Below are 17,744 nucleotides of genomic sequence, written 5' to 3'. Positions count from 1 at the left end.
GATGCCTAAGACCTTGTAGACCCTGTAGACCGAGTTATAACCCATAGACCCCTAATACCCCATATCACCCAATAGAACCCTTAAGACACTATAGAGTATAGATGCTTAATACGCACAATACCCCTAAAACCTCCTTGAACTCTAAGACCCTTAAGACACCTAAGACCCTGTAGACTCTATAGACCCTGTTAGAATATTTAGACCCCTAATACCTTATAGGTATTTTTCACCGCTTCTGGCTTAGACTGTTTTGTCGACCTTAGTCGACCCACATGACTATGTCTATTAATTACGTACTGTTTGAACGTGAGTTGGACCTTGAGTAGCCTACATATATTAATTACTTATCAATGGATCTTGACTACGTCGATTAATTACATCTATTAATTATGGAATATTGGAACATACCATTTAGACCACTTAAATACCACTTGGACCTTTTAGTCCCTTTTGACCTTTACACCCTTTGGATCCCTTGACCATTGAGACCCATTGACCCTATTTAGACCCTTTTAGATATTTTAAGACCCGTCAAACCCCCTCGACTCCTGAACACTTTTACACCACTTAGACCCCTTGACCTTTAGACATTTTAGACCTTTAGACCTGTAGACGCGTTAGATCCCTTTTGAGGCACATCATACAAACATCTATAGAGTCTTCTTGCAATACACAGATTATACCTTTTTCAGCAAGTAATATGAAATCTCCACCAACCTGGAGTGTAGGTACTCTGCTGGGTTGAACAGAAATTGCATGTTGTGTTACAGAATGAGTTCACCAATATCAAAACCTAGAAGTTCTTCTCCTCCTCTTCCATTCATAAGGGGTGCCTTTTGTAGAAGTAGAAGCATATTGTTTATTTGGATTTTGTAAGTATCATGCTATGCATAACATCTTTCTTGTTTGTTTCTTTGTTTGTGGGCAGGATTTCTCAAAAAGTTATGGACGGACGAAACTTGGTGTAACTTAAATGAAAATAAAATAAAGAAATTAAAAATATATACTGTACATTAATTTGACATCAACCAGTTTTGCTCGTATTTCAGCAAAATATGTCTGAAATGCTATTTTCTTTAATGAGACTGTACCTCGCATACATACGCTGTTTTGGAAGAGAACAATGTAGTTTAAAATGCAATCTTATTTTAATTCAACTTGATGAAGAGGCAAAACAGTATTAAATAAATGTTGATCTTGAGCATGAATTTTAAAAGTGCAAACAAATGTTCAAAGTGCAAAACAATAATTTTTTAAATATATTTTACTTAAATATTACAAATTATGAAAAAGATTAGCAAATAGGCGGTTCCCGTTATCTATAAAATCCAATTTGTTGAACATTCAATCTTGTATAACATATATTATTTGATACATTTATTTCAATATCAAAACTTTATTTCAATATCAAAACTTTATTTCAATGACAACCTGTCATCCAAAGGGATGACAACCCGTCATCATAACCTGGTTTGTTGTATCATATCCTTGGAGTTTCTCATGTTTGGCATTCCAATCTGACGACTTAGTGATCCCAAGAAGAAAATTGAACTAGGGATTAATTTTTTCATTGTTTCTTCATTTGATTTTTTCAGAGCTGCCATTTCAGAGGACAGCATTGGAACTCCATCTTACTTTAGTAGGAACCAGACTAAGAGAGCTCACTCGTCAAACCTGCATACACAAGTGCGGCCTCAAATGACGTGTTCCAGCCTGAAAAATTATCCTCAATCTCCAGAAGCCCTCAAATTACTGTCCACTAGCAGTCAGGATAAGGAGAGAATGGAGAATGTGGAGAATCTTTGGGTTTGATTAGTCTCCTATTAGACATTGAGCCTATTTACTTGTAACGGATGCAGTCTTTTATCAAAGAACGTCTGACGGCATTGGAAGGAGAACTCTAAAAGATTAATGGAGATGCAATTGAACTTGGTGAAATAAACAAAAGGGGCAAAATTTTATATAATTTCAAAACAGTTGCATACTCTCCAATCAGACTGGTGTTGGCTTAGCGGTTAGGGTGCTGGCTTTGGGTCCTCGGATCCTGCAGTTCGTAATCCCAGTCGATCGTTGAATTTACACCAGGGAGGTTTACTCAGTCTGTTCACCCTCCGAGTTCGGCAAAATGAGTACCAGTTCACTGGTAATTGGGGCACTGCATCAGCGGCACAAATGCGCTTCGAGATAAATGATGCAACCAGCAACCACAGGCTGCATAAGAAACGACAACAACTCTCCAATCTGAACAAGGGGCAAAGAGGAAGAAACACGAGTGGAGTTTGATTCCTGATGAAACCTGAGTTGGCTGGAAATATGTGGTCACAAAGGTATACCTTTTTAAAGGTGTGTCTGATCGAACTGCGAAACTGGTTTTTTAATTGATGAAAAATTGTCCTCTGAAGATCATTGACGCCTGTGCCACAATGACCAGTTATGGTGGATAAGTGGAAGAAATATGCAACCAAGTAGACGGATTTCTAAATCCTAATCCAACAAAATAATCTTTTAATCTTTTATCAACAAAATAGAAAAGAAGAAGATGGAAGCAAGAAATTATATACGGATAAGTCAATATTTTGGAGCAACAAAAAATTATGAGATGGATTTCATCTATCTATAATTCCAGTAATGTGTGTGTGTGTGTGTGTGTGTGTGTGTGTGTGTGTGTGTGTGTGTGTGTGTGTGTGTGTGTGTGTGTGTGTGTGTGTGTGTGTGTGTGTGTGTGTGTGTGTGTGTGTGTGTGTGTGTGTGTATGCGACCGCTGTTTCTCGACAACTACCGGTCCGATATACTTGCAACTTGCCAGGTATATTGCTGGGGACCCGAGGATGTGCCTTTTCAAGGTTTTAAATTAATCGGACAAGTAGTTACCGAGCTATGGCGATTTCTTTACCAAACTCCGCAAGCCGTTCGCTTTGGACCAAACCATTTCATGTAAATAGAGGGGGGGGGGGATTGTCACCGTACTCGCAAGCCGTCCGCTTTGGCTTTGCGAATGGACCAAACCATTTCATGTAAATAGAGGGGGGGGATATAATTTTGTACGGGCATGCCCTAGTATTGATTAACAACAATCGTTTATCTTACTGTAATTCACCAAATGTCTGTCTGTCTGTTCCCAGGTACCGCAAAAACGGCTGAACCGATCGCAACGAAATTTTGGGTGGGTAATCCTGGGACGCCCTGGAGTAAAATAGGCTATATTGTTTTTCCAATTTCCAATTTTCCAGTTTTTCCAAACACGATGGAATAATATTTACCGATATGAACAGTGATGTGGCTTTTATTGAAATTCTACAAATACTGTTTATATTTTGATGATTTGCGTGTGATATGATTCAACTGATGTTTATATGAATCGTTAAAAATATAAAAACCTTCAATTTCTGATATTTTACCTTTTCATTTGGGCCTCCCAATAGAAGCCCCGCCCATAGGACGGGAACCGTTTCTGGTGCAACAAATGTGGCATTGGAGAACCATTTAAGAACCAAGAATGACTATCGACTGAAAATAAGTAAACTGGTTTTATTCAAATTAAAACAAGAACTAGAACGGCATTCGGTGGGGTGCATATAATACCTCCGCCTGGTGAACAGTTTGTGTTTTGTATCCCACTGATAGGCCGGATCTGGATTCGGACCTGAACCAAAATCTAATAATTTCGTCGTTGTCCATCACCAAACCTCTCCACCAAGTTTCGTCCAAATACATCAAGAACCTTTTGAGATACCCTACTCACAGACATATAGGGGTGTACATTTAACGTACGTCCACCTTTGATGGTGCAGGTAATTTTTAAAATATCGAATCCGCATCCGAATTTTCACGAAAATCAAATCAATTCGTCCTTGGCAAATATCCAAACTCTCCACCAAGTTTCGTCCGAATTCATCCAGAACTTTTTTAGATATCCTGCTCACAGTCATAGAGGGGTGAAAACATAACCTCCGTCCACATTGGGTGATGCAGGTAAACCAATACCTTGACCGATTAACATACTGCGTGAAATGTTTGCAACAAGAGAGCAGGATGTATGTATTAAAAGCACCTATGGTGTGATTTACAAAAGCAGGGAATATGGGAGAGTCTATGCAGATACCAGGCTATGCAGGTTGACCTCTAATGATGGCTGCACCTGTGCTCGTTAACCTGCTCTGTCTCCGACACCTGTCAATGGAAGCCTCAAGTTTCAACAGGAGAAACAATTCCTCCTTTACAAATTGGAAGTAAACACTTTAGGCATGGTCTTTTGTGTTCATTTTGAAGTTGAGCAGCAGTTGGTAAAAAAAGGACAATGTAAGCTGATTCGTTTCAGCTTTCAAAATATCAAAGGAGCAAAGGTAACAGGTAGCTCAGTTGGAGGTACACTCACCTTTGAGCTCTCCGATTCTTGGTTGGATTCTCGACATATTTGAACCACACACAAAACTGCCATTCCCATGGGATGCCAGTAGATGGCACTACATCGTTAAACAGGCTTCCTTTGGGAGTGAAAATGGATTTGGTTATCCTGTCTTTAAAAATGAGGATTTGTGAATGAATGAATGACGTTAAATAATGATGATGACGTAAACCATCATATTGTGCTTAGCAAGAATAGACATTCACCCAATGTAATGCCAATGTAATCCCTACCAATATAATTTAATGATGGGATCTGTAAGTAAACTAAATGTTGTTGTTTCGTATGCTTCCGGTGGCTGCTGGTTGCATCATTTTTCTGTAAGTGCAGCTGTGTTGCTGATGCAGTGCCCCCTGTTCCCATTAATCTGGTCTTCATTTTGCAGACCTCGGAAGGATGACAGGTTGAGTCAACAACACACCTGGCGTTGGTTCAATGGCACGACAGGGGCTCAAACTCAGGACCCTGAGATTTTAAGCCGGCCATCTTAACCGTTACGCCACCACCAAGCTTTGTAAACTAAATAAAACAGGTTGTATTTCAATTGAAATATGATATAGATGGGAATACATTAACTAAATTAGATGTGACTACATTACAGACATGATGGACAAACTAGGCTCTCTCTCTCTCAATGCAAATCTCAATCTCAATGTAAATCTCTCTCTCTCTCTCTCTCTCAATGCAATACATCGTTTTTTTAATTGTCTTTGTAAAATGGATAAAGAGAGATATTGATCATTGTTTCTGCCTGACATGACATGCTACTGTTGTCAACCATACAAAGTATAGTTTTTTTTCAACATTAAAAATAAAAATATCAACTCGTGTGTGTGTGTGTGTGTGTGTGTGTGTGTGTGTGTGTGTGTGTGTGTGTGTGTGTGTGTGTGTGTGTGTGTGTGTGTGTCTATAATAAATAAATTAAAAGGCAGCGTCCGTCCGTCTGTCTCCTCCATAACTCCAAAATCATGAAACCTAGCGGCCCCAAACTTTGCATGCATACACCTGGACCTCCAACAGATTGCAAGGATGAAAACTGGGTGTTTGGGTATGTTTTACACCCTTTTTAAAGATGATTAACGAGGTGCTCATAAGAAAAAAAACCCGATGTGGTGGCTTACCAATCTGGCGGCCCACCATCTTGGTCAGCCCACTGCACCTCGCTGGGTTCTTAAGCCACCATTTTGTTTCGGCCTACTCAAACGTGTCTTGCCTTGGAAACACGATCATCATTACATAATTGAAGCATATCATCAAAATCTGGATTTGGATATGAGGATTCGATGCTGTAAACTAAATAATGTCCAAATTTCGAGTGAAATCTGACAAAATTTACCATATCTAATGATTGGTGAACGCTATTCAGGCTGCTTTTGCAAGCCATGGCGTTAGAGTAGACAGAGCTCCCTTTTTGTTTTTTTACTCACAAGGCCGGGGAAGTTTGGGTGTGTTATAACACCCTTTTTGAATATGATTAAAGAGGTGAACCACCACGTGGTGAACACCATTCAGGCTGCTTTTGCTAGCCATGGCGTTACAGTAGATTGAGCTGCCTTTTTGTTTTCACACACCCATTTTTTCATTGACGAACATTTTTGTGCGATATAGTCACTACCCCTCCCCGCCTCCCACCCCCCGCTTCTTCGCTCCCTCGCTTCATCCTCCTTCCCTTCTCTCTCTGCTCCTCCTTCTTCTCCTCGCTCCCCCACCCCTCCATCCTGTCTCCCCCTTTCCTCCTCCACCCTCCTTTCTTCTCTACTCCATCATTTATCTCTCTCCCACTCCCCTCCCTTCCCTTCCCCCTCCCTTCCCTTCTCCTCACCGTTTCTTTCCCTCCCTCCCTTCTCTTCCCCCTCCTCTCTCCCTTTTCCTTTTCTTATATATATGTATAGCTCTTTCTAACCACGGACTCACTGACTGACTGACTGATATTAAGATTATTGGAATATCCCACTCTGAAGCTGATTCTATGGGCCTATCACTTTTCCATTGCAGACAGATCAGTGGTCTCTCTGTCTTCTGCTTCCTTTCTGATCTTGCACCCTCTGCTTTTTCCGGGATTTGTTCCCCCCAGGTTTCTGCAGGGCTCACATGGACCATCAACCCCCTTTTGGTGAACCTCCCTAAATCCAGGATCACTGCTCATCTCCACTCATTCTTTTTGTTTTTTCCTTTTTTTTTCCTTTTCCCTGCCTGTGGAACCAACTTCCACATTATTTTCAATCTCATTATACCCTCCTTGTCTTCCTCCAGGTCTTGACCACCATCTTAGATTATCCCCCATCCAAAACCAAAATATTTTCTACCCCCATTAAATTCCACCCTAAAGCCCGCCTATTTCCAACCAACTAGGTTTGCTTCTGTTTCCATCTTGTCTACCCTGTGCTTCCTCCGCTACCCCTCATTCTTTCCCCACATCCCTTTATCTGGGCATTGTCCCTCTATTTTGTCCTTCAAACCTGTTGGTGTTTCTCTCTCTCTTTCTATTGTTCCTTTATTCTTTCGTGTCCTGTGTTGTGTATTTCTGTGAGTTTGTCTATCTCACGTTTACGGTGGCCGTGTGTCGCGCTGCGTTTTAAAAGCCCAACATTCACTTTTGAATTGACAGGAGAACAGACGTGAATAATGCTGATGCCAAATTTTATTTTGCAAGCAGGATATTTGGCCCTCTTTTGAAACAAATTGAACCACCACCACCAGATATTGCACCACCATTTCGTGATGGTTGGGATAAGTAAATCAGGGCTCTGGCTCTGAGTGAAACCAAGAATGTAACACAATTAACTGTTTTAAGGTCCATTAAATATTTTTTTTACAAATTGGTGGATTAACTTGAACTTTTTTCGTCAATGGGGTTGGGTACTTTTGTTTGTGTGAGATAAGAGAAAGGATGGGAGTGTGAAAGATTTGGAGAGAAAAGTGGACAGGAACTGGATACAAAATTAACGTCACGTAAGGGGCTTGTTCTTTTGTTGTTGTTTTTTTTAAAACAGAAAACCATACAGTGAAACAGACAGGTCAAAATTCCATCATTTTGTGGAAATAACGAAAACATGACTGACTATTAGGGAAATCTAGAAACAGATAATATTAAAGAGACTGGGACTTCCTCTGTATACATTACATGTCATATCAATTTTTAACCAATGGGTGATTGGTATCAGGATATCCAAGTTTAGCGGTTGCCAAAGACGATAAGAAGAGGCCATTTCGTTGGGTACAAAAGGTTGTTTATTGTACAGAAATCTCCAGCAACTGCTCACGAACGGAAGTCGTAACGGCTTATATAAAACCAAGAACCCTCTTCGGAGGGCGTGGCTCCAACAGCCGCGCGTGCGTCACGACGACACAACCAAAAGCCCGTGTGCGTGGGTTAAACCAAACCCATCGTATTGGTAACCGTCACATGCGGATAAGTTAACCGCGACAAGTGAATAAGGTAACCGCGACATGTGAGTAAGGTAACCACTACATGCGCCCCCCCAGAAGGCACGCCATGGGCGTGTACATAGTTCGCGGGTGGAACAGAGCCGGGCCGCGGGTGGAACAGAGCCGGGCCGCGGGTGGAACAGAGCCGGGCCGTGGGTGGAACAGAGCCGGGCCGTGGGTGGAACAGAGCCGGGCCGTGGGTGGAACAGAGCCGGGCCGCGGGTGGAACAGAGCCGGGCCGCGGGTGGAACAGAGCCGGGCCGCGGGTGGAACAGAGCCGGGCCGCGGGTGCTGAGCAGCGGTAGCCGTTGTAGTTGCAGCAGTAGGAATTGCGGGAGTGGCGAGCAGCGGTGCGCGCGAAGGTAACGAAGCAGCCGTGCGTGCGCAAGAGATGAGCAGCGGTAGTAGCTGTAGTTGCAGGAGCATCAGCCTCGGGATCCGCCGTAGGAGCAGTAGTAGGAGTGGCGAGCAGCAGTACTCGGCCTGTGTGCGCGGAACCGACGAGCAGCGGTGCTTGGCCTGTGTGCGCGAAGGCGACGAAGTAGCCGTGCCCGGCCTGTGTGCGCAGAGGCGACGAGCAGCAGTACTTGGCCTGTGTGCGCGAAGGCGACGAAGTAGCCGTGCCGCCAACGCCCCGTAACGGCGTTCCTTCGGAGGGTCCCGGAGCTGGTTCGCCCCCCTAGTCGTAGAGGAGGACCCTCTTCGTAGAGGAGTCGTAGAGGAGTCGTTCTAAAATCACCAACGCCACGTAACGGCGTTCCTTCGAACCACATGGCCGCTCGTCGTTGCTAAAACTCCGGCAGTTCGAATTTAGGTCTTGTGGAAGAAAATGCGGTCGCAATCCTGCCGTGTTCATGTGGCTCCCGAATACGTTCGGGGGCAACGGGGTCACCAGTTTAGCGGTTGCCGAAGACGATAAGAAGAGGCCATTTCGTTGGGTACAAAAGGTTGTTTATTGTACAGAAATCTCCAGCAACTGCTCGCGAACGGAAGTCGTAACGGCTTATATAAAACCAAGAACCCTCTTCGGAGGGCGTGGCTCCAACAGCCGCGCGTGCGTCACGACGACACAACCAAAAGCCCGTGTGCGTGGGTTAGACCAAACCCATCGTAATGGTAACCGTCACATGCGGATAAGTTAACCGCGACAAGTGAATAAGTTAACTGCGACATGTGAGTAAGGTAACCACTGCAACACGTCATATCAATTTTTAACCAATGGGTGATTGGTATCAGGATATCCAATTGAACAAGTTCACCACCTTGAATGATGCAACAAAATAAAACTGTCTTACATTAATACATTCCTGATAATTAAATAATATGCACTTAGATGTATGTTGAGGTTGCATCTGGTCCTTTGGTATTTGATTAGTCATTTGTTGATGCAAATAAGCAACACACATGAATCGTCACAGGAATGTTTTTCTAAGGTGAAACTGTCATGTCTGCTGCATAGGGAGGGATGCATGCCATCTCACCGGAGGAAGCATGGCATTCTGGGGATGCCCGGGCCATTGGGGCAGCGGACAGCGAGATGCAGCGGGCTGTCAACAGGGCCAACCGGCAGCGCCCCTCACTGCCCATTGTGCGCTCACCGAATAAGAGCAGAGAGAGGCCCCTCGGTGAGTTTGGAAAATGTCGCACCCCTCGTCGTGGCATTCATGACCTCTTCCTCGTTTCTGTCTGCTTGTTTTTTAGATATTTATCTCACTTTTTATCTGCATTTTGAAAGGATGCTTATCATTATGTGACGATATAATCAATGGTAACTTATTTTATTATTTTTTTTTTTGCGGTGGGGGGGTTTCATTCCTTTTTCAAAAATATTCATTCCTCTTTTCATTCCTTTTTAAAAAATATTCAATGTGAACTTCAATTCTTGTTTTTCAAAATTTTCTTTTGCAAGAATCTTTTTTTAATCAGTAAATTACAAAAAGATATTTTTCTAATTTTTTACTTGCAAAATCGAAGATTTTTCAAGTATATTGGTCGGTTGCGTTTGTGGTTCTGTCTCTCTGTCTGTTTGTTTGTCACCGGCCTACAGGTCACAATTCTAAACCGATCGTCACGAAACTTCACCAAGTTGTATAGGTCGTCCCAATTGAGAAGCCTATTGTTTTTGGGGTCAAAAGGTCAACATAGGCCAATTGTCACCAACTTTGCCAAATTTCTAAAATCCTCAATTTTCATCCGATTGACTTGAAATTTGAAGAGGACTTGCATATATGGTCACTGAAGTCAACCACCATGTATATTTGAGGTCAACATAGGCCAAAAGGTCAACATAGGCCAAATTTCTAAAATCCTCAATTTTCATTTGATTGACTTCAAATTCTAAGAGGATTTACATATATGGTCACTGAATTCAACCACCAACTATTTTTGAGGTCAACAAGGGCCAAGTTTTTAAAATCCTCAATTTTCATCCCATTGACTTGAAAATTGAACAGCATTTGCACATTGAGTCACTAAATAGGAAAAGTAACTCTTTTTTTTAGGTCAAAAGGTCAAAGGTCAACTCAAGGTCAACCTTCCCAAATCATCATTTTTCATCTGAAAAATCGTCACTTTTCTTCCTTTTGACCCGAGCTTTGATCAAGATTGTCAATTTTAATCTTGATGAAATGGACAATTTGCTGTATCAATGGAATTTTTTTTCTTGGGGGTGGGGGCGGATTTTGCAGGTGTCGTGCGCCGCATGACGTCTTCTTGTTTATTCTTCTGTCTTTCTATTTCAATCTGTCTTTTTGCAAATGCATCAATTTTTTAATCGCATCAACCTGCAAACACCAACATGTAGAATCAAAAAAGAGAGAATTTCACACAAAGAAAGGAATTCATTTTGTGCGTTCAGAAGCACAAATGCCTCATTGCTGATGAAACTACAGTTTGTATTGTTATTCAACACTACAGAATGCCAGTATGAGGCTGGTGCGGAGCGGAAAATCAGGTTTTCGGCGATGAGGTGGCTCAAGCAATGTGGGCGGTTGTCATGTCATCTTGCCTTTTCATTTTGGTCTGTTTGCCAACCAAAGGCTGGGAATAACCTTGGGCGACCAGTCGCACTCACACCTACCTCTCCTCTTGAATTAGATTCCGCATGATTGTCTCTCACCTATGGTGGCAGGTGCATCAAATAACCCTCATTGTGGCTGATTTTCAACTGCGATTGTATGCAAAAGAGGTTTGCCTTGTCAGTTTTATCGCAAAGCTGAAGTACCAACATCGGGGTTGAATGAGCAACTACAAAGCTGCACTACCTACTATCAACTAAGAAGATTGCACAGTTACTAACTTCATAAACATCGTGAACAGGTAATGATTCCAGAAAGGTCACAGGTCATTTAGCGTAGAATCCTCGCTGCTGCTCCTTTGATCCCTATGGATTTTTGGCCGAGCTACATAATTAGTTCCCGGTGTGTACCCCGGGTTAGAATAGGTACACCGTATCCCTGCGCATCGTAAGAGGTGACTAAGGGTTGGCGTCAGGAAGGGCATCCGGCCATAAAAACATTGCCTCAAACAGGGAACCATGATTGTCATGGGGCCCGCAAGGTTAACCCTTGCTCTAGCGAGGAAAAATGGCCTTAAAACGATCATTCATTCATTCATTCATTCATTCTACATAACTAGTAAGACGATTGCTCTCTTGCCATTTATTATCTTTCAAATAAACTGTGGTTAACATCAGAACCATTTCCCATATATGTTGTTCTATTTTTTATTATATTTTTGTAAATGGGGGTAGAGGCACTGTTGTCTCGAAGTAGTCGAGGTAACCCCTCCCAGCCCTTTTTGTTCTGTGAAGAGACAACTTTTTACATTTGTCTTGTTTCAATCCAAGGAGTGGTTGTTCTGCATTTTCTTTTCTTTGTGTAGCCCCCACCTTCTGGCTTTGTGACGGGCAATATCCCATAAAAAACCATTTATGAACCACCTTTAGAGGCCATTTTTCCCCGCAGAGCGGGGGTTGGCCTTTTTTTGGGCACCGTTGTCCCCTTTTTGAAGCGATGTGTTATGGCCGGATGCCCTTTCTGCCGCCAACGCTGTTAGTCGCCTCTTGCGACACACAGGGAATTACCAGTGAACTGGTACTCAATTTGCCGACCTCAGAAGGATGACAGGCCGAGTCAACCCCCCTGGTGTTAATTCAGCGATCGACCGGGATTCAAACCCAGGATCCTAGGATCCCAAGCCGGCACCCTAACCGCTAAGCCAACACCAGGCAACACTGCTAAGCCAATAAAAAAACCATTTATGACAACATGAAATTTGAACACCAATCTCTCTTACGCACTTTCCCTCATTGTTTTGTTTCTTTTATTACAAAATCTAGACTCATGGAAGAGTGAAGTGAAAGAGGGTAGAAAGGTAAACCAGACAGATAGTCTAACAACGGTGTAGCCGTGCTTGGATCTGCTGAGTGGAGGATCTGCTGTCCTCCTGTCATGTGAGCAGATCTTCAGCTCTGATTGGTGGACGTTTGTGAGGGACATATATACATACATACACCGGACGGACAGACATACACTGTTCCAGACTGCATTTCCCTACAGCTAGGCCATAAAAATTGGCAGTGGGACCATAGTTGGAGAAAATCAAGGAATAGAGCAGAGAGAAGAATGAATGAAACAAGGCAACATGTAAATAAGAGGTTTGGGTTAGACAGAGTTTATGAAGGTAGATAATAGGTGGCAACTTGAGATGTTAATGTACGGCTTGCTGGAAACCTTGGAGAGAATATTGTGTCGAGCATCTTCCGGACGGCAGTTTCACAAAGGGGAGCAGAGGTGGGCACAAAGTATAGATGTTTGGAGTTTATCAAGAAGTAGGTTAATGGAAGAACACATGCATCCTGGAGCTGGGAGGAGTTGGACCCCCGAGAGAGCAGAGGGAGCTCAACCAAAGGAGAGGCAGTTAAAAACAGCGAGGCCATTGACATTCCTGTGATGTGAGAGCAATAGACCCTGGTCTTTGGCTTGATAATGGAAGGTACCAATAACAGTGAGAACCTGAGATTCTGCAGATTACAGGAGAGACATGTGTGATGCTGTTGTTCCAAACCATAGTTGTTGTTTCGTATGCAGCCTGTTTCTGCTGGTTGCATCATTTCTCTGGAAGCAGGGTTGTGCTGCTGATGCAGTGCTCATTACCAGTGAGCTGGTACTCAATTTGCCAACCTCAGAAGGATGACAGGCTGAGTCAGCCACGCTGGTGTTAATTCAACAACCAACCAGGATTTAGAACTCAGGATCCTAGGATCCCAAGCCAGCACCCTAACCATTAAGCCAACACCAGGCTACAAACCATAGTGGAAAACAGTAATCCATTAAGCTATGGACAACAGCCATTGTAGGCAGTAGCTTGTTCAGATTTTCCATGGAACGACTTGAAAGGATGGAGGACCGATGCCCACCCTGAGGCTGGATTTCAAAATCATCTTGAGTATATGGTTGACCCAGCATTGCTCATGGCTGAGGATGATGCTTAGAAGTTCAAGATGCTGAACATTTTCCAGTGACTGCCAATGGAAAAAGGTGGGTTGGTTTGACAATCCTTCCGGAGCGACAGGGTGAGATTGTGAGATTTCCAGGACAGAAAGACATGTTCCATTTATCAGACCAGCATCTACTCGATTCCAGATCAGCAGAGAGTGATACAGCTGCATCTGCCTGTGAGTGGGATGGGGCAACAGGTTGATACAATATAGAGTAATCTGTACAAAGGAAGATCGAGGAGTTTTCCAGAGAATCGGAGAGGTCGTTTATATATACGAGGAACAAAACTGGACCCAAGACACTGCCTTGAGGCACTCCAGCCTACACTGGGAGAGGAGAGGAGAAGGTTTCATTGATAGCGATGTGTTGACTCCATAAATGGAGCAATTCAGAAAGCCAAGAATAATGGCGGCCTTTTATGCCATAGGCAGCGATCATGCCAAGCAGAGCAGGATGCCAGATTGTCGAATGCCTGAGATATGTCCAAGGGAGACAGTACTGACTTCTTATTTGAGATTTAGGGCTTCGATCCATTGCTGAGAGAGAGGCAACGATAGATGTTAGTACAGTGGAGTGATTGGGAGGTAACCGCAACTGATGGGCGGAGATTACGTTGTTTCCAAATCAGAAAGACGACATCGGCAACAATTATTAACTTCATAACTTGGTTTGTAATTGGAAATAAGCTTACTGAATTAATTAATTAATTAATTATTTTGTATTCTATTAACTCTTTGACCAATTTCAGGGCATTTCTATTTCTCGTTTCATAAACTTCTTAAGAGTTTCATTGAATGCTGGACAGACAGGAATAAAGTGAAATTCGTCACTAGTAACATTAGTCTCACATAATGGGCATAACTGTTCAAAAGTATCTTTCAAATAGAGACCATGGGAAACAGGAAGATTATCGTTCCCACTGTGAGATTTATACATATTAACTCTGAGGACTGGAGAAAGTTGCAGTAAATAAGATTCCAAGTAAAAGTTGTTCTTACGTAAACTGTAATTTGAGCACAGGGGTTTACTGTTGGCTTTATCAGGCCAAATCTGCACACTCAAGTCAAGAATTTTGCGTTTCATGCTAGAACGAGAACGCCACCCAGTAGAGCGCATACTCCCGCCGTGGGTCAAGTTGGAATAGTACGATTTCACAAAAGTTTGAGGGAGTAGTTCAGTGACAACACAAGACAAGACAACACAAGACAGACACTGCACAGATATATACAACAACAACATGCATTTTAAGGCCATTTTCCCTGCAAGAGCGGGGGTTAGCCTTGCGGTCCCCATGACAATCTTCTCCATTTTGCCCTATTTTCTGCATCTCCCCTTGTTAACCCCCTTGCCCGCATGTCTTCTTCCACCGTCTTTAGCCAAGTCTTTCTCGGTCTTCCCCGTCCTCTACTTCCTTCTACATTTATTTCCATCACTCTTCTCAACCAGTCACTTTCATCCTTCCTCAACACATGACCAAACCATCTCAACCTGTTCCTCTTCACAGCATCCATCACAGGCTCTATTCCATCATCCTTCGCAATTCATCATTTGTCTTCCTCTCTCTCAACGACACTCCGCACATCCACCGAACCATTCGCATTTCCACCCTTTCCAGCCTTCGTTGCTGCTCTACATTCATGACCCATGTCTCGCTCCCATAAATCATAACACTTCTCACACATGCAGCATACACCTTCCCCTTCAGCTTCAACGACACTCCCCTCCTCATCAGTACGCCATTCAGTTCCCGAAACTTCTTCCATGCACATCTCACTCTAGCAACCGTTGCCGAGTCTGATCCACCTTCTCCATTCAGCAGGTCTCCGAGATAGCAAAACGTTTTCACACCTTCCAGCTTCATGCCGTCTCCAAGATCCAACTCAACATTTCCTCCATCTGCAGCTCCCTCTGTGCACACCTTACATTTGAATGTAGCTGCCACACTGGTTAATGACCCTCTCAGACCACTACATTTTTGATGAACCCACTCAGCGCACATTGTACATTGAATGGAGTTCACTCCGACACCCTTCCTGCACACAGCACATGGCCACTACCCAGTTCTTTCCACCTCACCACATGCTTTAACACTTGCCATCACCTTTGTCTTTCCTATATTCACCTTCAGACCTTTTGTCTCCATACTTTCCTTCCACTTGTTCATCTTTTCCTTCAGTCCATCCATACTTTCCGCAATCAACACCAGATCATCTGCACACAACAACTTCCACAGTAAACCCTCCTTTACGTTCTGAGCCAGCACCTCCATCACAGCTACAAATAGTAGTGGACTTAGTACCGACCCCTGATGCACTCCCACCTTCACCTCAAACTCACCACTGTTCCCGTCCTTCGTCCTTACAGCTGTGCACGCTCTTTTGTACATTGCCATCACAACTCTGATCAACCATTCCTCCACTTCTAATTTCCTCAATGCCCATGTCAATACTTCGCGTGGAACTCTATCGAATGCTTTCTCCAGATCAACAAACCCAAGAAACAACTTCTTCCTCTTCTCCCTGTACTTCTCCTGCAACTGCCTCACAATAAAGAGCACGTCTGTCGTTCCTCTTCCTGGCATAAATCCAAACTGCATTTCATCGATCTTCACCTTCTTCCTTATCCTCCTCTCCAACACCCTTTCCAATACCTTCATTCCATGCTCCAATAACTTTATCGCTCGGCACGAGCCACACTCCAGAGGGTCACCTTTCCCCTTGTATAGAGGGACAAGGGTACTCAGTTCCCAATCCACTGGAATGCGGCCTTCTTTCACCACCAGATTACAGATCTCTGTCATTCTCTTCACACCCCAACTTCCTGCTGCCTTAAACATATCTCCCACAACTCCCGTCGGCCCTCCCGCTTTTCTACTCTTCATTGCTTTTATCGCTTCCTCAACTTCCTTCTCAGTTATCTTCTCTGCCGGTCCTAAAACTGGGTTACTCTCTATGTTGCCATCCCATTCATTCTCTGTATTCAACAGCATTTCCATATATCTTTTCCATCTTCCTTTAATTCCATCTGGGTCGACAACGATTTGTCCCACTTCATCCTTCAAGCAACTCACCCCCATCACATCACACCTCTCTTTCGCTATCTGCTTTGCAATCCTGAATACCGCTCTCTGACCCTCTTCCGAATCCAAGCGTTCTCCGAACATTTACCTATATGTCTCCTGCGCCTTTGCTACCTCTTTCTTTGTTTGTTTACCTCCTAACATTTACCTCCTGCGCCTTTCTTTGCTACCTCTTCTGCACAGATATATATATATTTAGAATATATAGAAGATAATGTTTAAAAAAAACAAGGCAATTTTACTTACATTTTCGGATTCAGCGTTCAATTCCATATAGGTGAGTGTATTTTGAGGCATGTGTGACTTCAAATAAAATTGTAAGCCAGGAAAACGTTCGTTTCATTCCTTAGGGATACAACATGTAAAACTGGCCCAAACGTCAAAACAAAACTCGCTCATTTTAAGTCGTTCAAGCTAATGCCGCCACTCATTATTCTGGGAAGAATCCCGTGCACATGCTGGTCACACTTATAACTCACCTAAGTCTTTATAAGTTCATCAAATAATGACACCGCGATTGACATTCGCTGAGGTAAATGTTGATATCTCTTCTGAGGTTAAAAAAACAAACAAATAAAAAAACAGTTTTAAAACATTATACGTATCAAACGATACATTTTATGAAACGAGGAAACCGAATACACACTTTGGTGGTTTTAAAATGACAGAATATGTCTTTATTAGAAAGAAAAAAAAAGAACCTTGATGACGACGCTGCTAAAAAAATACACCGCTCCAACGCATAACCACGAGTTTAAACTACATTTACAACAAATATGAAAACTATTTTCATATCTCAATGTTAAATATAGAATATATATAGAAGATAATGTTTAAAAAAAAGAGCCCTATCTTCCAATGGTAAAAAATCTTTCAAAAAATTCGTGGATCCGGAATAATATCCTGAGCTTCACCAAAAACTAACCAATTCTTCCTCATCCCAAGGGCAATCATCCCACCAACTTTCATCCAAATCCGTTCAGAACTTTTCCAGATATCTTGTTCACAAACACACACACACACACACACACACGGACACGATCGAATGCATTACTCCCTGGCGAGAGTAATTAAACTATGATTTATCAAAGTTAGAGAAATCATACCATATATTGGAATAGCCACAGTGATCAACAATACTTTTCACAGATGATATCCATTTAGACTCAAATATTTTACTTTTATGAAGACACTTTAGGAGTCGTGGACGGCGAGAGAACGAGGCCATTTGGTTGAGTTCAAAGCATGTTTATTCGTACAGAACCCAGCACACTCTGTCTAACCCGTTTATCGGGCAGCGATATATATACACACAAACACGTCATGCCGG

The 17,744-nt window shown here is 42.9% G+C and overlaps 1 protein-coding gene across 10 annotated transcripts in view; it reads left to right on the top strand.

Moving 5' to 3' along the window:
• LOC137431040 (sickle tail protein homolog) overlaps positions 1 to 17,744 on the top strand; it is a 332,796-nt gene that overhangs the window by 231,861 nt on the left and 83,191 nt on the right. For 9 of the 10 annotated variants that reach the window (XM_078781358.1, XM_068121909.2, XM_078781360.1 and 6 more), the window contains exon 3: positions 9,294 to 9,459. In XM_078781358.1, coding sequence (XP_078637484.1) covers positions 9,294 to 9,459 — 166 coding nt within the window. Of the gene's footprint in view, positions 1 to 4,810; positions 4,938 to 9,293; positions 9,460 to 17,744 lie in introns of those variants that run through there. The other variant, XM_078781355.1, reaches the window with a different exon arrangement.

The sequence above is a fragment of the Myxine glutinosa genome, chromosome 7, assembly GCF_964187855.1.
Source record: "Myxine glutinosa chromosome 7, kmMyxGlut1.1, whole genome shotgun sequence".
In the NCBI taxonomy this organism is placed as follows: Eukaryota; Metazoa; Chordata; class Myxini; order Myxiniformes; family Myxinidae; genus Myxine; species Myxine glutinosa.
Note: the sequence above shows the minus strand (reverse complement) of the source record. Positions and strands in the feature narration are given on the sequence as shown.